Source organism: Salmo salar, chromosome ssa06 (genome assembly GCF_905237065.1).
Source record: "Salmo salar chromosome ssa06, Ssal_v3.1, whole genome shotgun sequence".
Lineage (NCBI taxonomy): Eukaryota > Metazoa > Chordata > Actinopteri > Salmoniformes > Salmonidae > Salmo > Salmo salar.
This window is the reverse complement of record NC_059447.1, coordinates 36,198,991-36,220,986: the sequence shown is the minus strand read 5'-3', so window position 1 is coordinate 36,220,986 and position 21,996 is coordinate 36,198,991. Positions and strand designations below refer to the sequence as shown.

The following is a 21,996-nucleotide window of genomic DNA, read 5'->3' as shown; positions in this document are numbered from 1 at the left end:
GTCTTCCAATCAAACTGCTGTTCCTCTGTGTATAGAATTGTCTGTGACAGCCTGTTTTCACCTTGCTACCCACCTTTCCCTGTCTACTAATACATGTTCATTAGTGTGGCCTTGTGCTGTGTCACATGGGTTTCCAGTGTGACACACTGCTGCTGGTGTCATCAGCCATTGTCACTTGGTGTCATCTTCAGTGTCCCCGTCTGAGGTGCCTGCCACCATATCAGGTGACAATCAGGTGCTTCTTGACTGAAGAGTACTGTGATCCCTGACATTATTCATGTTAATTCTGTCCAGTCACATGAGGGAAAGGGGGTACCGAGTCAGTTGCGCAACTGAATGCATTCAACCGAGTTGTGTGTTCCGCATTTAACCCAACCCCTCTGAATCAGAGCGGTGCGGGGGGGGCTGCCTTAATCCACGTCATCGGTGCCTGGGAGCATTTCTTGTTGGGGGGGTTAACTGTCTTGCTCAAGGGCAGAACAGCAGAGTTTTCCACCTTGCCGGCTCGGGGATTTGAACCAGCGACCTTTCCACTAGGCTACCTGTTGTTGCCAGGGGAAACGTCTAGTGTGCTGTAGAAAGGAGAGGGAAGATGGAGTAATGCCACGTTCAGTCTTTGCCTTTTTATTCTTGATCAATTGGATACATTTTTACTGATCATCAGTTTCTGCTATATTTGGATATCTGGCACAGTCAGAGTTATTGAATGTTCCAGCTGACATTTTCTGTCACTTTAATATGTGGTAGGATGACATTCCAGCATCCCTAGTGGCTGTGCTATCCTACCCTATCCTAATTAGCCTGCTGTTTCACTACCAGACAACAGGCAGGTGCTTGTCTGGGAAAGAAACAAAATGGACCCATCTGTTAACACTAGGATGACAGTTGCAGAGGTTTGCCAGCGTGTATGGTGAAACTGCAGCCTGAACTGTGTCTAAAACTGGAGGTGTTGACACGGCGGAGATGATACTGAGGGTGCTGTTAATGAAATGTGTCAGCGAGCGATGTGTGTGTGTGTGTGTGTGTGTGCCTGCACTATATTGTGAGTGGTGATAATGTAATATGTCAGTGTGTTGGTTTTAGGTCTCTTGTGAACAGTAGTTGATGTCAAATGACAAATTCTGTCGCTGTGTGTGAATGTAGTATACATGACTACATGACACCCCTCTCTCTCCTTCCCAGGCGGCAGCTCCACAGAGGGTGACGGGCTGTTTGAGGGCGACTACGGGGGGCCTCCTCTCCCGGTGACCGAGGGCATGCAGCACATCCGTATCATGGAGGGCGTGTCACGCTCGCTGCCCTCCTCCCCCCTACTCTCCCACCAGGCCCTCAACATGAGACTGCAGCCCACCAAGAGGCTCCCAGGTAGTTACTCAACCACTGGTCCTAGTTCAGTTTTGGTCTGTAGACTCACTAGGGGAGGTTTGGCATAAACAAACGTAATGCTGTCCTTAGTTCAGTACTACTGCGTGGACAAAGCGAGAAGTATCAAGGAGCCTTGTTTTGTGCCTGTTGCATGTAGATTTGGTATTGAAGGTGAGAAGATGGTTGCTTAACGCTGACGACATCTCCCACTTGATTCTAACTCCATTTGAACTCTATTCAGGGTCTCAGGATCAGACATGTCACAATGAACTGAATTACATTTCTGGACAGTTCATCCTATCCAAGTAGCACACTGTGGCTCCTGACCCCTTTGAAGATGAACCAATTAGATTCACAGAGGGCTGCTCTGCTTATATCACAACCAACACTTTCATATTATCTGAGAATTGTCCCCACAATACAATATGACGCCTGTCCTCATAAGGCTGGTTGTGCCTCCCTGCTGACTCCTCATTATGGTACTGAGATAGGGCCCACTGGGTGAATGAGGACCTGTCACCCCCTCGGCCCCCTCGCTGAGCCCCCCCTCTGCTTTACCATTCCACTGGGGTAAACTTAATGCCAGGGGAGCAGCTGTGTGTAATTCCGAGGGAGATGAGAGAGAGAGTGTGTGATGGGGATAGGAGTGGATAAGTGATGGTGTGTATGACAAAATGAAGTGTGTGTGTGTGCGAGAGAGGGAGAGAGAGAGGTTTTGATGGCATGTCATGTGAATGTGTGGCATGGGAGTATTTGTCTATAGATAGCAGGGTGCATCGCAATATGACTGAAAGGTGGAAAAGTGTGTGACAGAGACTGGCATATTTGGTCCTGGAAAAGCACTATAAAAGTACATATTATTATTATTATTATTATTATTATTATTATTATTATTATTATTATTATTATAGCAGCAATGTCTTGGTATTTCATGTGCAGGTATTTCAAGTGAGGGATTTCCATGAGAAGCTCTTGTTAGTTCTTGTTTGTCCGAACTAGTTTTCCTCAGTATTATTCATCTCCCTGCAATGTCATAGTTAAGAGGCTTTCAAGAAGCCCAGAAGTTATCCATGTCAAATCCTCCATCCTTCTCACAAATAAGCGTTCAATGTAATGAGGGTGGAGTTGGCCCATCTTCCTTTTTAGCCCCCATAACCCTACATCACTTACCCCACCCCCGATTTAGTTCAGGGTGCATTGTGGGAAATGCATAATGTTACATCTCAGCGGGAAGCTGTGGCTGTTAAAGAGGCTGGTAAGCCGACTGTGACATCGCTTCTCGACACTGTCTGGCCCAGATAACATAACAAGGCGTCTCTCTGAAATCTGCCCCATAGATGGCAACAGGCCACCATTTCACAAGCTGGCCATCAAAACAGGCGAGGACCACAACAGGCTTGTGAAGATGAAAGGCTCTAATTGGATAGTTATTTTCAATACAGCTTCTCCACCAAGATAAGATGGAGCTCACAGTGTAGTTCTCTGTTCAGGCCACCAGGGTGTACTAGTCTGGGTTTTCCCTTTTTTCTTTATCACTCTCCCTTTTCCTCCTTCCATCCATCCTCAGAGAGGGCAAGACAGCCGGTGGATCATTATGTGGTGGGAATGTTGCAAGCCCTCTTAATTGTCCACCTTATGAAGTGACTGGTCAGGGTTTTCACCATGCTCATAGAGGTCACAAACAAATGTGTGAGAATGTCAAAGAAGGGTGTGACGTGTATTTGGAGGAAGGGGACCAGGACACAGATTTGAATATTAATATACAGTATATATGTCTTTAATTTCAACATTCTCTCTCTAGCTCTCTCTTCTCTCCCCCTGTTCTGCTTCTTCTGAATCCACCAGGTATTGGCAGGCACCCAACATCTCAATGTTTTCCTGACCCCTTATCAACACTCATTGTTCCACTCCAAACTGTTGTTTCTGTTGGGCTTTCCCCAACAAACACTCTCCCTCTTTACAATGACTTGTTTTCAATGATGTTTTGTAAACGTCATGGGGGCTCCTGAGTGGCACAGCGGTCTTAGGCACTGCATCTCAGTGCTAGAGGTGTCACTACAGACCCTGGTCCGATTCCAGGGTGTATCACAACCGGCCGTGATTTGGAGTCCCATTGGTCGGTGCACAATTGGGCCAGCATCGACCAGGTTAGGGTTTGGCAGGGGTAGGCTGTCATTGTAAATAAGAACAAATTCATAACTGATTTGTCTAGTTAAATAAACATAAAAAATAATATACAATTGTGTGGTATTGTGTGTTGCATGTAAACTTTTCCCACTCGTCTGCTAGTGTGAGCGTAGTGGGAGTGTGTGTGAAATGGTTGCTGCCTGCGTGATAACTGATATGGACTGTTTTAGGATTGTTATGGCATGGAAGGCTTTCTCTGCTGAGTAATGTATATTTGATTATTTAATAAACATACAGTATGTGACCTGATAGCTCAGTCACAGAGATCATTCATTTCATCTGGTATGTATTTGTTCATGTCGTTTTGTTGTACATATACTATCCTTTATCTATAGGGATTGTTTGACGTTTGGAATGTTTTGAAATGGTCTTGTTAGGATCATTGTCTTCAGTTTAGCCTATATTAAGGCTGAGCACCACTTTGTATTGGATGCATTGTAGATGGAGCAGTTGTGCCCTAGCCATTGTTAGGGGTTTCATTTTGCCATGTTTTCAAGGTCTGTTTATCTGTCTACGGCTTTCTGTGTATCCATCTGTGTTTGACAAACATAAAATAGCCTAGTCATATTCTCAAAGCGTATTATCTCAAACTACTTCCCATGCGTCCGTATCAAATCTAGCTTTATTCTCTCATGCGTGTCCAATATGCTCTGGTGGACTTAAGATAATATCATCTCTTAATGTCTTTGTCCTGGGTCAGGCCTGTTAGGGAGGGAATTAAATAGTGATTACTGATGAGGTTTTAAGTGGAGCAGCTCTCACTGGACACCAGCAGGCAGCTGAGATGGATGGATCCTGATAGCCAATTGGATTTCCTATCCGTCTCACACTGAAATGTTTTCGAGACATTATTCCTGCATTTTTCACCCTGGAAACAAAAGGGTTGGCTATATGGCGTACACAGACACGCTAATGATGGCAATCAATGGGAAAGATGCCTCCTGCCAGGGACTGAATATTGGCTTTTGACCTCTTAGCCCCTGAAGTTGACCCCATTGCTTGAATTAAAGGCTTTGTCTGTGGTTCTGTTTTGACACAGAGACACACACAGATAGAGGACAAAGAACATTGTTTTGACTATAAAAAAATCGTTCTTCTTACCTCCCTTCCATGAGGTATCTTATAACCACTCACCTGACATGACTGGAATCGGTGAAAACAAAGCTGAAGCTCCTTTTTACTTCATGTTTGATTACTTCAAGCTAGAGAAGAAGGATGGATGCACAGAGGATGTATCTAAAAGAGCTCAAGAGAGAAATGAGAGCACAAAGAAAGACCTGTAGAGAGTGTGAGATTAAGAGATAGTGGGTGGAGAGCGATGAGGAGACAGGGAGAACTACTCACCCGGACACCATTAGTGGAGCGGCCGGTTAGCTAATCCAACAGTGTCTGAGCGGAATCAGGGCTGGCGATTCAATTATGAGCCTGGCAGCCAGTCAATAGGCGTGTGGCGCAGACCGCTTGAGTGCTCCCGCTGTTGGTGGCAGTCAGTCACTATGGTGTCGCCGTGTAGCCTAGCCATTCTACTCCCCTGGGAGCTGCCAGACCACACTCAACACAGGCCTGGGTGCCCAGAGCGTGGCAGTGTTTATGCTGTTGTCCCCATGTAGCTATGCTGTTGTCCCCATTTTCATGTTGCCATCCACCTAAGGAAAAATGGAATTGGGATTTTGATTTGAATGTTCTCGACTCAATGGTGGTCTATTAGGAATAATCCCTAAAGATAACCTATTGCTATGGGACTGATTAAGTGCTTGAGGGGCGTCAAAAGAGGGGCGCCATGTTCCTTAGGTAACCACATTAGACTTTCTAGTTAACTATCTTTGCCCGGCTCTCTCTCTTCCCACCTTCCTTCCTGTGCCTGCCTTTGGCTATAGCGTTCAGCATTGTTTACTCTCTAATTGCTGTCCTTTACACCCCCCCCCCCCCCGTTTTACACCTCCCCCTTTCCTTCTGCCTTCCACATTGTTACTGTGACAACAAAGTTCAACGGAAACTTCTTTTGATGGATTTTTTTTCCTTCAAAGTATTCATACCCCTTTTCCCACATTTTGTTGTGTTACAGCTTGAATAAAACATGTATTACATTGAGACTGTCACTAGCCTACACACAATACCCAATAATGTCAAAGTGGAATTATGTTTTTAGAAATGTTTACTAATTAATAAAAAATGTAAAACTAAAACGTCTTGAGTGTAAGTATTCAACCCTTTTGTTATGGCAAGTCTACATAAGTTCAGGAGCCCTGTTTGAAATAAGGCGCTAAAGTAAAACTGCAATAAATTTGGAAAAGTAATTAACTTTATGTTCTGAATACAAAACATTATGTTTGGTGCAAACACAACACGTCACTGAGTACCACTCTTCATATTTTCAAGCATGGTGGAGGCTGCATCATGTTATGGGCATGCTTGTCATCGGCAAGGACTTGGGAGTTTCTTTTATGATAAAAAGAAACAGAATAGAACTAAGCACAGGCAAAATCCTAGAGGAAAGTCTGCTTTCCAACAGACTCTGAGAGACAAATTCACTTTTCAGCAGGATAATAACCTAAAACACAAGGCCAAATATACACTGGAGTTGCTTACCAAGACGACATTAAATGTTCCTGAGTGGCCTGAGTTACAGTTTTGACTTGAAATCGTCTTGAAAATGGCTGTCTAGCAATGATCAATAAACAACTTGACGGCGCTTGAAGAATTTAAAACAATAATGTGCAAATATTACACAATCCAGGCGTGCAAAGCTCTTAGAGACTTACTCAGTCACAGCTGTAATCGCTGCCAAGGTGATTCTAATGTGTTTTGACTTGGGTGTATATACTTATGTAAATTAGATTTCTGTATTTCATTTTCAATACATTTGCAAAAATTTCTAAACATGTTTTCACTGTCATTATAGGGTATTGTGTGTAGATGGGTGAGGGGGAAGAAAACAATTTAATCCATTTTGAATTCGGGCTATAACACAACAACATGTGGAATAAATACTTTCAGAAGGCTCTGTATACTTATTGATTCTCTCTCTCCCTCATATACCCATGCCCTGTACAAACACATACTCTTTTACCAACACCACACTAACCACCATACTAATGACAGCAGGCTCTGGAAATAAAGGAATGTTTAGAGGATGAGTTCCTTTCTACCCCCTCCATCACCTGCTGGGGAGCCTGGGGGGTATGATGTGATTGGAGGGATGCTACTGCCTCACTTCCTCCCTCGCCTCCCCTGTCAGGTGACTGCCATTAAACATGCTCTGCTCCTCTCCCTCTCTCGTTCACCCTCTGTGTCTACTTCACACAGTCATCTGTGAAGGGACACAGCATTAGGCTTCAGTTTGAGAGCGGAGGAAAGACACTGACCAGAGCTGAGGATTGGTTTGAATGAAAAGTTGATTAGCCTCCTCTCCCGGGGTTGTTTGTCAACAATTCATACAGAACGGAAGAAATGTTGGTTTTATTTTCTCAAGCTTTACTGAGGGAAGGATTTAGTTAAATGGTGAGAACCCTTCCAATAAGTCTGCTTTTCTCTTCTCATTCTATCTCTCTCTTACTCTGGAGGGTAGTGTGTGAGGAGATGCTGTGATTTTTAATTGAATATGTTATAATTGCATGTTATTTTGTTGCATGTCTTATCTATTTATATTTCTCAATGACTGTGTGTACTTGTGTATTTTAACGAAAACATACTTGTGTCTGGGCCTTTGCAAGATAATGTACTGTAGCCAATAGACATTCAGAGAAGCCACCACCTCAACCCACAGGTCTATTCCCCTTGGAAATCCTATAGCCAAGTCAAAGCCAATGAGAACCGGTGTGGGCGGTCATGGCAACTCGGGACACACTCTGAGGCACCTCTCGGTCGTCAAGGAAACCGCTTACATAAGAAGAACCCACGCGGAGGAAGGAAGTCAGTGGCACCCTCAGGGACACGGGCAGCTGTCACTCTTTCACACACGTAAACGAACAGTCAGTCCTCATTAGGGTGACTAATCACGCTACACCATCTCCGCCACTACTCCATATCATCTCAGATTTATCAACAGTGACACATATTACTGGCAGCAATGGACTGACCAGATGTCTGCGGTCAAATGTAAAGAAGACTGTCCCAAAAGGAGGTTTAATAAGAAAGAAATGGGCTCTTTATTAAAGTGTAATGCTCAAACAGAACAAAATGCAGACAGTAAGCAGGTTTACGTCCAACCTTTTTTATGCAAGTGAAGTACATGTCATGAGAATACATTTGTCGGTAAACTTTCCAAATGTCGGCAAAACAAAATACGCTAGACAAACTGGGATCTTTTTGTGTCGGTAAAGTTAATTATGCGAGAAATGGAGGATTAAATATATTTTGATATAATAACCATCATATCGAAGTAAACTCACAGGATGATATGTTGTGGTCGTCCCACTACGTCTCGGCAGTTTATTAGGCTACAGATGAATGAAGCTATGATGAACTTCACAGGGTGGTGAAAGTGCAAGGTGTTGAGCTTGAAGCTTCTTTCCAATAAATATCGAGGGTCTTGTTCTGGTGACATGATCATCGATGCTTGGCTGCCGTTTGACAAATACAAATAATCAAGCTCTTTGGTCCATAATAATCTCATCCTGTAGGCTATACCCACACTGTATCTGCAAGCTGTTGGCTAGAGTGCACGTGCCAAACCCAGAGTGGGAACATTCGCTATATAACACATTTTAGGAAACACATCAGTAGAGTATAAAATGCAATAAAAAAACATTTAACTTGTATTTTCTATTGGGTACATGGGAATTTGACTGCAAGAGTTATTTTTATGTGCACTACGTCATCACGCACAGACTTTTATCTGCAACCAGTCAATTTGATGGAAACATCTCAGGTGGGAAAATGTGCATATTGTTTTTATGCAGAGTTTAGAATATTTGCATGAAAATCTGTCACCTATTGGATGGAAACCTAGCTAGTGTTGGTCATTTTGCCACTGTGGAGGTCATACCCAACTGGGGTCTTATCGCAATGTCATCTTTTTCAGCAGTCTAACACTGTATTTCAGAGTGTTGTGGAGTATTGCCTGTTTTCCATTTTTCACCTTATTGCTTTGGTCGATAAGGGTTTCGTAGTCTTCAATTAGTCTTCTCGCTGTAGAAACTACATCTGTAAAATGCACAGTACAGTAGATATTCTGGTATTTAAACTTGACACTTTTTACTCTTGCCTTCCCAGGGACCCTATTGGAGATAGAAGCCTGTTTCTATGGTTTTCTAAAGTCCTATTGAAGTTATGCCCAATCATAAATGACAATAGGTTTGCCCAGTTTTCCATTCTCTTTGTTTCCTGTAAACATTATTGCTATTTAAGTGAGCGTCTATGTCATTGTCACAGCCTCCATTTCTTATTGTTAACGTTGTGTTCTGTTTACATAGCCCTGCAATACCCCATAAATGATGATTCTCATTGTACCAGCCAGAGCTGTTCAATATGACCTGTTATTGTTTTTGTAATATGACCTACCAGAGCTATTACCGCTGAATGTCTTGTGCTGGTGAAAATTGCTCTTGTACGTCAACCCGACTAAGCATGCCAGCTAATTGGATAATAACCGCAACAATAGCATTGGACTAATCGTCTGCACTTGCCATCTATCACCGAGCAGGCGCTAGTGACTACTGGCTTGTTAGCACTGCTCTCGTACTGTAGCATGTATGCTAGTGAGCGTGTTTCTACTGTATTTACGGAGGCCATTATGGCGTTGCACAGTCCAGTACACAATATGGCGGTCACCCTCACAGTCAACTAGCCTGATGGATGACCCAATGCGGGAGGCTTCACCTCGTAGCCACCTCACGAGTAATGGCTCAGTAATGGAATGTGGGGCGTGTGTTACCGTGGCTCACATCCCAGGCCTCTCGGAGATGATGGGTCAGCGTGTGACAGCGGAGGTGTGTGTAGATGGGTTTGTGATAGATTGGCTGGCCACCACCGCCATTTTTTTTCTCCATCTGCCGTTGTGAATGAGCAATGCTAGATCAAAGAAGTGGAGTTGCTTTTGCGGTACAGAAGCATCACGTCTGCTTTTATGAAGTGCTTTGTTTTTGTCAGGGTGTTGTTTCTTAGGATTCAAGACATTGGGTTTGGCGTTCAGCATGTCTCGTGGCTAATTTGATCCTGTAGCCCAGTGCAGATGGCAGGTTCTAATTGTGAAGTCTATTCAACCCCACCAGCTCCTGTTAATGAATGATCAAGACAAGACTCTTACTCCATGGGTGTATTATGGATTCAACCCACGCTCTTCCAGCTATATTGAAGAGATGCACGACATATCATAAAGTATGTGCTGGGCTACATGTACTTATGCTGACATTTATTCAGAGACACTTGCTTTTTAATCCATCTCTTGACTATAGAAGTCACAAATAAGGAATATCCTACTCTCACACACAAACGAGTGCTGCACACGCACGATTGCACACGTGACACACTACTCGGCCGGCCTGTGGGTGCTATGCAGACCACTCGCTCACAAACATTTTCTTACTCTGTAATCTCGTTAGCAGGATTTGTGAATCCATCATAGTGACAGCCCAGCCCCCTGTAGAGGAGGGTATTGTAAAGCCCCTTCTCTTCCTGGAAAGTGCTGCCACAGAAAAATGTCACATCTGTCCCTGGAGGGATTTTCTACGCCCATGATGCACTTACACCATTTTATTAATTCCACTCATATTGCCCCCATCCGCTGACCTACACTCTCCTCCTTTCCTCTCATTGGCTTCCTTTGAGCGCTCCAGGGGGAGACCAAAGGGAACGGTAAGCATAAGCTTTAATGGAAGGTGTGTCCTTTGGCGTTCTGGGGCGATGGGGAGTTTCTCTCTGGGCTTGACAGCTGGTGGGCAGAGTTAGCATCTCCAGCCAATGAGGAATAGCCAGGAGAGAGCAAGGTCGTAGCATTGTTAGCAGTGGTTTTTGTAGTAGTGCCTGCGATGTGACTGGTTCAACTCTTTGTGCTCTGCACCAGTGTATTCACTGTTCGGTGGGCTTATGTAAGTTGTTGTTGCATGCCAGAAAGTGGTTCTTAACCCAATTCTCTGTCTCTAAATATCTCACCATGTAAATAGAAATGCAACATCTGGCATTCAGATCTCCTTTGTTGTGATTGTTCAGCTCTTCAGCCATAATGAGGTAGTGCTATTGCAGAGAATAGACACTAAATATGTTATCTTGGGAGTATTAAACAGATTTCTCACATGTCGTTGCCAGACCTTGAAGCTAGGAGAGAGCAAAGATGACAGACCGGATTTGTCACCTTGAAATGTGTTGGTTAGAGTGGAGCATGGAGGCATGTGCCAATCCACCAGGAAGACATCTCCATACTATTCTAACCTGAGGAACGATTTTACTCCTAGAATTGACACTTCCTTGGAAAACAAGTAACCCTTTTCACAGTCCTATCAGTAAACACATTGGTTGGTTCAAAAGCGAGGGGAGGTATCACTTTTTAGTGGATCCTGAGGAGAATTGTCTCACCCACTCCAAGAGTAGTGTTTTTACATGACAGGACTATGTTGTCTTCAAGCTGTTTTCTGGCAACTTTTACCTCACAGCACCTCTCCTTAAACCCCTGGAAGGAGTTGAACTCCAGCTAAACTCAAGCAAGGGACCTTGAAACAGCACATAGTTCTTTGATAGCTTTTGAGGAGTGTGGCTACTCTTGCCCAGACAACTACTGTAGCTCTCATGCCAGATTTCACTGTCTTTTTTCTCACCAAAGGATGATGGAAGTATATGATCTCTGAACACTTTGAAGTCCTGCCCGGGGGGGTAAACCATATTGCGGTGTTCTCCCATGTAATGAATGACAGCTCGTCCCAGCAGACAGACGGTTTGAGAAATATTGTATACCCAAGAGCAGATCTCCAGTCAAACTCCAGAGTTCACTGATCAACTCCGCTGTCACTTTTCAGTGATTCATACCGTCTACATGTCTTAAAGTAATTGTCCAGTGAAAATCTCACTTTTAAAAGTTAATATTCTGTAAACTTACAGTGCATTCGGAGCCTCACGATTGACGCTGCGGTCTAAGGCACTGCATCACAGTGCTAGAGGCGTTACTACAGGCGCAGGTTCGATCCCGGGCTGTGTCGCAGCCGGCCGCGACTGGGAGACCCATGAGGCGGCGCACAATTGGCTCAGCGTTGTCCTTGTTAGGGGAGGATTTGGCCGGCCAGGATGTCCTTCTCCCATCGCGCTCCAGCGACTCCTGTGATGGGCCGGGCGCATGCACGCTAACTTTGGTCGCCAGTTGTACAGTGTTTCCCCCGCCATGTTGGTGCGGCTGGCTTCCAGGTTAACCTCTTGGGGCTAGGTGGGACGCTAGCGTGCCACCCGTGGTGCACTCCATCAACAGCAGGTGCATTTCAAGAGCGGCAAATTTGAATCCAAATAAATGTCAAAATTCAAATTTTTCAAAAATACAACTATGTTACACCATTTGAAAGATAAACATCTCCTTAATCTAACCACGTTTTACGATTTCAAAAAGGTTTTACGGCGAAAGCATAAATTTAGAGTATGTTAGGACAGTACATTTACAAGAGTTGTGTGTAATGTTTTGTCAAGTCAAAGACAGGGTCACCAAAACCATAAAACCAGCTAAAATGATACACTAACCTTTTACAATCTCCATCAGATGACACTCCTAGGACATTATGTTAGACAATGCATGCATTTTTAGTTCTATCAAGTTGATATTTATATCCAAAAACAGCGTTTTACTATGGCATTGATGTTGAGGAAATCGTTTCCCTCCAATAACCGGCAGTCAAGTCAGCGTCACAAATTAAATAATTAAAATTAGAAAACATTGGTAAAATATTATATTGTCATTTAAAGAATTATAGATTTACATCTTTTGAACGCAATCAACTTGCCAGATTTAAAAATAACCTTACTGGGAAATCACACTTTGCAATAATCTGAGCACTGTGCCCAGAAAAATACGCGTTGCGATACAGACTAGACGTCATGTTGGGGAGATCTAAAATCGAAAATACTATGTAAATAATCCATTACCTTTGATTCTCTTCATCAGATGTCACTTCCAGGTATCACAGGTCCATAACGAATGTAGTTTTGTTCAAAAAAGCTCATCATTTATGTCCAAAAATCTCCGTCTCGTTAGCACATGATGTAAGCCAGCCGGACTTCTCGTCATGAACGAGGGGAAAAAATATATTTCCGTTCGTTCAAACATGTCAAACGTTGTATAGCATAAATCATTAGGGCCTTTTTAACCAGAACATGAATAATATTCAAGGTGGACGAATGCATACTCTTTTATAACGTATTGGAACGAGGGTACCCAACATGAAGTAGCGCGCCAGGTGTCTAATGGGACATCACCGTTCCATGGCTCTTGTTCGGTCAGATCTCCCTCCAGAAGACTCAAAACACTTTGTAAAGGCTGGTGACATCTAGTGGAAGCAATAGGAAGTGCCAAAATATTCCTAAACCCCTGTGTTTTTCAATGGGATAGGTTTAAAGTCAATACAACACATCAGGTATCCACTTCCTGTCAGAAAATGTCTCAGGGTTTTGCCTGCCAAATGAGTTCTGTTATACTCACAGACACCATTCAAACAGTTTTGGAAACTTTAGAGTGTTTTCTATCCATATATAATAAGTATATGCATATTCTAGTTACTGGGTAGGATTAGTAACCAGATTAAATCGGGTACATTTTTTTTATCCAGACGTGCAAATGCTGCCCCCTAGACCCAACAGGTTAAGAGAGCAGTGTGTCAAGAAGCAGTGCGGCTTGGCAGGGCCTTTCCAAATCATGTCCAATTAATTGAATTTACCACAGATGGAATCCAAGTTGTAGAAACATCTCAAGGATGATCAATGGAAACAGGTTGCACCTGAAATACATTTTGAGTCTCATAGCAAAGGGTCTGAATAATTATGTAAATAAGGTATTTCTGTTTTAAACTTTTAATACATTTGCAAAAATGTTTTTAAAAAATCAGATTTTGGTTTGTCATTATGGGGTATTGTGTGTAGATTGATAAGGGAAAAATGTATTTAATCCATTTTAGAATAAGGCTGTAACGTAATTTCTTTGGAAAAGTCAAGGGGTCTGAATATTTTCCGAATGCACTGTATACCCAAATAATGTTAACTCTTTGAATCTTTGTTTTGGGCTATTGGCCAGAGAACTGATCTCTCTGCCTGTCTGCCTGCCTGCTCCCCGTCTGCCCTGGTCTGTCCCTCCCATTCTGGTACAGGTGTCCTCGCCACTCACTCTCTCCCCGGAGCTTTGCTCGCCTAGATCATACATCGCTGACTTTTTATTAATCTGCGGTTGGACAATTTGATTAGTGACTCTTAGGGCAATAAACAAACATGTTGCTCTTGTTCATTTTGCTGTTGTCTACCCTTGGCTTTTACAATGTTGGCGATTACCTTTTGAGCCCTTTGCTCTGTGAATGAGAAAATATATGACTGTTTCTCCCTCGAGTTTTGTGAGAAACTCCACGCTTGCTCCGGTAATGCACGTGAGAACTATGCACATTTCTCTCAAACAATATGGGAGAAATCGGACTCTTGCGCTTACATGTCAGGACTTTTTCTCTTGGTACTTAACCATGTCTCTGGACTTTACACATCTCTTGAAATATGTGGCGTAAAGACTCTGGTGACTATGGATTCTCGTTCAAGTGCTGTCTGTAAATCCAAATGTTGTAACCCTCGATCTAGACTTGCCATTATCTTGCTTCTTCTATTGTCTGGAAATGTGCAATCTAATCCAGGTCCTGACATTCTTACCCCTTCCAAATTAAGTAGTCAGAGTGTCCTGATGTTTTTGCATATGAATGTAAGAAGTCTTCTGCTGAAACTTGATTTTGAGAATATATGGATAAAAACTGCCGACCCTGATGTATTTATGCTTTCTGAAACCTGGCTCAAGAAATCTATTACAGACAAAAATATTGGCATAAATGGTTACAATGTTTTTCGTACAAATCGTAAATCTAAGGGTGGTGGTGTCGCTGTATACGTAAAAGACAAGTTCTCAGTGGTCGTTCTGACTTCTGTTACTAAACCTAAGCAATTTGAATATCTGTCTTTGAACCTAAACCTTGGCTCATCTTTAAATATTGTTGTATCTTGTTGTTATAGACCTCCATCTACTACTGTTGGCTCTCTGGATTGTATTTTCAAATTGTTATCACAGAATGTCAGTTCTGAGTTTGTCCTGATGGGTGATCTGAATCAGGACTGGCTAACATCTAGCTCTGATCATCTCTAAATTCTATGCAATACCTATAATCTCACTCAGATTGTCAACAGTGTAACTAGGTTGAATATAAAATATCCTCTGAAATCCTCTTTGATTGATTTGATCTTTACCAATACTCCTCATCATTTTAATGCTTCTGGTATTTTTGCAAATGACATAAGTGATCACTGTGCTATTGCCTGTGTGAGAGATGGTAAAATTCCAAAGAAATCTCCACGTGCCATTACGAAAAGAAACCGGAAGCTGTTTGATATTCAAGGTTTTTTACATATCAAGCATTAAATTGAATAGAATGGAATTAATCCCTGATGTTGAACTAGTCTTTTCTTACTTCCACAATGCATTCCAGAATGTATGCAATAGGCATGCCCCTTTAAAAAAATGCAGGATTAAGGGCAGAGAGAACCCTTGGTTTACTAAGGAACTTACTAAAATCATAAGGGAACGAAATTCTATGTGGGGTAAATTAAGAGGGACTGGTACGGCAGACGATTAGGTGGCTTTTAAACGTCTTCGAAATATGGGTGTGGCTATGATCTGTAAATTGAAAGCAGACCACTACCTGAAATCTACTTCAGATAATTTAAATAATCCATCCAAATTTTGGCAAGTTGTGAAAGGTTTGGAGTGCAAAAAAAGATACACAGCTTCCCAAACAATTGTTGGTAGACACACAGATTATAACTGAGAGAACCTCCATTCTGAAAGCCTTGACTCAGCTATTTTTTTAGATGCAGGCAGTTTATTTGAAAAGGTCAAAGGAATATTTGAGCCCCATATGAATTTACCTGACACCCCTGTGCACTCCTTCACCAGGTTCTCCTTTTCATCCTTCTCTGTTTCAGAAGTGTGTAAAGCCCTGAAAGAAATTGATGGGAAAAAAATCCCCTTGCCCTGATGAACTAGACCCCCGCTTCCTACACCTAGCTGCAGACATCATTGCTCAACGCTTAACATGTATTTTTAAGCTTACCCTTGATGTTAAGGAAATCCCCAAGTTATGGAAATCTGCTTTTGTACTGCCTCTCCTGAAAGGTGGAGATCCTTCGCTACTTGACAACTATCGACCCATATCAAAATTGTCTATACAGTCAAAGGTACTGGAGTCAGTTAGTAGGCAGCTAAAGGCCTACTTCCAAGGAAACAACATCTTAAATGGAATGCAATCAGGTTTTAGGTCTAGCCACAGCACTGTTTCAGCAACATTGAACGTTTTAAATGACATCCACTGTGCTCTTGACAAAAAGTTACATTGTTTGTGTGTCTGTCTTTATTGATTTGTCAAAGGCATTTGACACCGTGGACCATGCTGTGTTAGTGCAAAGGTTAAAATGTTGTGGAATTACTAGTCATGCTCTAGATTGGTTTATAAATTACCTATCAAGTCGTACACAATGTGTAATGGCGGATGGTTGTACATCTGAGTCCATAGAGGTGTGCTCAGGTGTTCCGCAAGGTTCTATTTTGGGCCCACTGTTGTTCATTTTGTATATCAACAACATTGGGGATCTTATTGAAACAGGGGATGTTCATTTTTATGCAGATGATACTGTTCTTTATTCAGGTGGTAGTAGTTTGTTTAGCTTTTGAAAATTCCCAAAGGGCATTTAACATCATTCAACAGAATCTGTATGATTTAAAGCTGGTTCTAAATTCGGGTAAAACAAAATGCATGGTATTTTCAAGTGCCAGGCATGTTGCTAATCATGTCATTGCTACATTGGCTGGACATGCTATACAGCAAGTTGAAGTGTACAAATATTTGGGTGTGTGGGTTGATGATAAGCTGCGCGCGCTTCACTGTGCATGTAGAGAACTTGATAAGGAAGCTCAAGCTGAGAAAAGTTTTTTATTACCGGCATAAGGCTTGTTTTTCTCTGGAGGCCAGGAAGGAGCTGGTACGATGTACATTACTGGCGGTTTTAGAATTTAGTGATGAGATATATGCAGGCCTCAACCACTACCCTGAGAGTACTTGATTCAGTGTATCATGCAGCCCTCAGGTTCATTACAAATCAAAAACGTCTTAACACATCATTGTGATCTCTACAGTGCTGTTGGCTGGTCGTCATTGACCTTGCGTAGGCTTAAATACTGGTATACACTGATTTTGGGTAAAATTCCATTTTTATCTCTGTTCTTTTTTAATCAGGTCGGTAAATAAATATAAATGACGGTCCCATTCTCATTTGCTTCTAACAGTACCAAAAATTAGAACAGGTCATGGTAGAAATAGTTTTAGTTACTCAGTTCCGTGGTCCTGGAATTCCCTCCTGAACATTTTAAAATTTGATGATCTAGTTTTGGTGGAGTTTAAACACTTGATCGATGTATATATCTTATAAGAGTGTAATTGTCTTTAGTACAGCTGTTTTTTAGTCAAGACTTTGTTGTTTAACATATGTAATTGTTGTACTGTATGTGTGTTTATAGTTTTGTGTAATGTTCTATTAGTGTATGTAAGCTGTTTTGTCTGAAACGTTGTTCCCCCTGCTGCTATTGGACCAGGTCTCTCTTGGAAAAGAGATGTTAGCTCAATGAGGAAAACCTGTATTAATAAAGGTAAAATAAAAATCATCCTATACTCATTTGTGGCCAAAGCAAAAAAATCTAAACATTAGAAAAACCCCACCTCAAACTTGTATCTCAAACAGACAGTTTCAAAAATGCTCACTATTTCCTTATAGAGGAGGATTAGCTGGCCAATCGGCAGTCTACTCGCATTAATATTTTTGATGACCAGTATACGCCCACACCGTTCTGTTGTTGGGGTACACCCACACCCTTCCAACACAGAAAGCTGCTTTTTAACAAACTTAATTAAAACATTTAGAAAGGAAAACTATTTCACTCATTGTAATGAATTATTATAGGTCATAGTTCATAGAAATCTGGAAACGCTGGACAGTTACTTTAAAAAGAGAGAAGAAAGGACTGCAATAGCACAACTGGAATACTTTTATCTTGTATCATTCTGGAGATGATGTCTCCTAACTGTTGCCCACTGGAAGCTTAAAGGAGAGTGGGCTTTGACCATTAGCTGATATTCCTGTTAATTCCCTCATTCATTTAAAAATTATCTTAGGATGCTGTGTTTGTTATAAAGACATGGCTCTCGCTCCGAATGACACTCTCGTCTGAAAGAGCTTCCCCACAGCCCAGAGTGTGATTCTCTTATAAGTCTCTCTCCAGCTCCACATAGTAGGCCAAGATTTGGTGTACTGGCTGGCATCTCCAAAAGCTGCCTGGTGAACTCACAAGTCTTCACATCTGCTTGTCAAGAAACAAACCGTGGAAGGACTCACTTTGTAGTCACTTGTCCCATCTATAAATATTCCCACTGTTCTCACATTGTGAAAGTCGGACAAAAACCTGCTGTGGTCAGAATACTGCTACATTAAAACTCAGGGAGCATCTATTCTTAATAGTTTGTGGGCATTCCCCTTTCTTTTCACATGTCAAAGAGACAAACGTGCTTTAGTTGGTTGCTTTTGTTTTTCAAACCACGATTAATGGAATGCATGCTTGAATTGCCACTAAAATGTCTTAAACTTTTCACTTTGAGTTTCATGTTTCCTAATTACTCCCTTTGTATTCCCCACCCTGGGGCAGAGAAACAGCATTTTTGTTTGAATTCTGTGTCTGTTCCTACTAATTTTATACTTGTTTTCAAGAGTTGTCTCTAGGCTTGTTGCAACATTTATAGTTACCGTACTTATGTGTTGTGTGTTAACTTATAGACATACGCAAACTCCATCAGATGACACCCAGTGCTTACTGTACGTGCAGCTGTTGTGGCTGGATGTAGATGTCTTGGTAAAGCTAACAAACAGCAGGTATGGTATCTTGTTGCATAAACAAGACAAGGCCATCCACTGACCCTACCAGACATGCAGGGATGACAGATTGGCCGTCTCTTAAAAGCAGTGACACATGACCCACCCTGACTCCGACACCCCCTTGTCCGCTGCAGACGGCTCTCGGAGAGGCAAGGTCAAAGGGGTGATGACCCTGGGCCCCTCGTTTTACCGTCCCCGTGACCCAACAACAGAGTAACTACCCTCCCCCCTGCACAGCTTGGGTTGACACACTTCCCATAAGCATTACCATCTGTGCTCTGGTCCTCCTCTTCACAAGCCAGCCCTCGCTCTCTTTCGCTGTCTGGTTAGTGGTTCCCGCTCTCCTCCTATCTGTGGCTCCCTGCCCTTTTTCCTGTCTGTCTTTCTCTGTGAATGTATGTGTATGCGTGTGGGACCATTTTTGGAGGGGCGGGGGGGTCCTCCCATCCCAGAATTGGAGCTTTCCCTCCCTACATCAACCTCTCCCTGTGCCAAGAATACTGACCTGGATATGCACTGTTCCGGTAAGCCTGACCCCTTCGGTCTGTCAGGACCTGATCTGTCTGAGTGAGAGAGCTTGTGTGTGTGACGTTTCTCCCAACTTTAACAGCACTTTTTCATACAGAAAGGCAGAGAGCAATGCTGAGGTCGCTGAATGAGTTTGGTGGTTTCTCGCTGGCCCCTCTCCCTCTCTCTCTCTCTCCTTTCTATCCTTGCTCTGTGGTGTTTGGACTCCAACCCTTTCAGACTCCTTATGGTTTCTGTTGAAGTCTCAGCCAGTGGTATTCTCTGAAGCCTTACAGAACAACCAAACCGCCAGCGCAGGCCTCGCCTCTCCCCTCCACCGTCCCAGCTCCAATGTAGGAAAAAAGAACCAGGACAAAGCAGCCCAGCTCATTTTACATCAGACTACTGGAACTATACAGACTCATTTTAGCAAGGGCTGCTTTTGCACTCATTGTGGGGGTACAACACTCTTACCTATCATGGATTGTACCGCGTCAATGAGGAAGACGTGTGTCCGCACAGGGGTGAGGTGTTCGCGACAAAGGTGTTTGCGACGGCGCCGGGAACAGGGTTGTGGAGGCGACGCTATGGCAGCAGGAGTTCGTCATGCCTCGTTACTCCGGAGATTGTTGTTGGATATCTGCTGTTTGTCCCATGGGCACACCTCAGAGCTGCCTCGCATTCAGACAGGCCACACTGGAGGAAGTGATGGACAAGAAATGGACAGAGAAGGAGGAGGTGAGAATAGAGGGAAGAAGTGGAGAATGGAGGAGAGAGTAAATGAATGCGGACAATCGCTGTCTCATTGTCCATCGCAGCTCATTCAAAGCTCTTCTTTCTCTCTCTCCCCACCTGACTCCATTAGACAATCCATAGTAATACTCAATGATTGACAGCACGTTTGACTAATAACCGCTCACTGTGCTCTGTAGTTCGTAGGCCTCGTTCCTCCCCTCACCAGAGCAAGACAGGAGGGTGTGGATGATGAGGCATGGCATCTGTCTGTAATAAACCCTGTGAGAATGATATATATTTGACCTCCGTCATTATCGCTTCTGTCAGCTCATTACATTTGATCCATTGGAATGCCTCTGTGTGGAGTGTGTGTCACGATGAGAGATGGAGATGGACCATAGGCATGGCTGAGGTGTCATCCGTCTCGATTAAGGGAGATTTAGTTGATGTGGAGACACAAATGGAGGGAGATCACAGCATAAATGGTGTTCGATTGTACAGAGAGAGTGGTGTAAATTCGGATAGTGTCTCTAGAGAAGGAAGAATATTGTATTGAACTGAGGTTTTATGTAATTTCAGTTCATTTGTGAGATATTGAGTACACAGTTTAACTGTAACACAGATGACTGTAAACAAACGATAGGTGGTTTGTTAACTCTTGCTGGCACAGGAAGTGCAGCATTTAATTGCTCAAGTTACTGTCTCCACAACTGTTTTTAATACTGTCTCCAGCTTATGTTGAGGGTATTTATTCCTGGATCTCCATACAGATAGACCCATCTCATTCATCTCCCAGCCTTTCCTCTCTTCCACCGCCACCACCCGCCCTCAGAACCTCTGAAGCCACTCCACTCTGTGCAGCTCCACTAACTCAAACCAGCTTGCTGACTTATTTTCGGGCATGTACTTTCGGAGCATAGCGCTTACGGGCATTGTGATCTTACCTCCCCTATAGGTCTATCTCTGTCTGTCTGCGTCTGTCTGTCTTAAAAATAAAATATCAACTCCGACTCTCTACCAAAATGGTAATTCAAACAATGGGTGACCTGCCAACAAGTTCAGTATGTGTTGTTGTTAAGATGACCTGCCACTCAAACTGCTGCCTATGATGGCATTTTTCTTTAACTTCAGTTGCATTACGAGATAGTTGTGATTTGTAGAAGAACAGTAATGATTTCTAAGCATTGGGAACCTACTCCAGAGGAGTTGGAAACAATGTGTCAGTGCCATTGGAATGATAATAAAATGATTAGATTAAGGGTTCTCAGCGTCTGTAGCTATTAAATGCACTGCTGTATGGTGGGGCATTCTATTTCAGTGCAACGTAAGCTTTTTTCACATGCTGTTTCAAAAGGCTTTGTCACTACTGGCCTTGGAAGGAGGGGTCTGCTTTCCAAGGGCTTTGCCATTCAAATGTTGGGGTTGAAGCTTGACCACCTCTGCCAGCTATGATATCATATCAGTCATTGGTTAATATGCCATCACTCAAAAACCACTTAGCCAATTGCTATCACCTCTCCTGTTTTGAGACCCTTGCGCATTACAGCTGCTGAGAGAGAAGGCATGAGGTTTCCTCAACCTAACTGATGTTTTTTTTCTTCTGCTCTGCCGTAAACACAAACAAATAATTAACGCTGTCTCTTACGGGAACCACGCTTGGTTAGAGTAGAGCTTGCTGGGAGATGGAGGAGGCGGGGACCAAGGTACTTTGGGATGTTTACGAGGGGTCCCCATGGGTCTTGTATCCCAGAGTGGAATGACTTTAACATCTGAGCTGAGGAGACGCTACCGCTGTTATTGTTTGGATTAACTAGTGAGGAAAAGGGGGGCGTCATGGCAGACCAACGGAACATAGTTCATTTAGCTGTTGTGACCCTCCGCTGTCCAACTCCCCCTACTACAGACATGGCCAGTCACTAGTTAGCACAATGTTGGGAAGCTCATGAGGATGGGTTCTGTCAATGCACTATATTGCCATTTCTGAGGTTTCTTGCAGTGACCCAGGCTTGGCCTAACTGCCCAGAACAAGCTAGTTCCAGTCTGCAGTGTGTTCTCTGGACCACTGTAACTGTGTTT

The 21,996-nt window shown here is 43.0% G+C and overlaps 1 protein-coding gene across 1 annotated transcript in view; it reads left to right on the top strand.

Moving 5' to 3' along the window:
- The window catches only part of LOC106607178 (protein TANC2), a 147,105-nt gene that overhangs the window by 88,749 nt on the left and 36,360 nt on the right, over window positions 1-21,996 (top strand). The window contains 1 exon segment of the mRNA XM_045720468.1: window positions 1,183-1,365. Coding sequence (XP_045576424.1) covers window positions 1,183-1,365 — 183 coding nt within the window.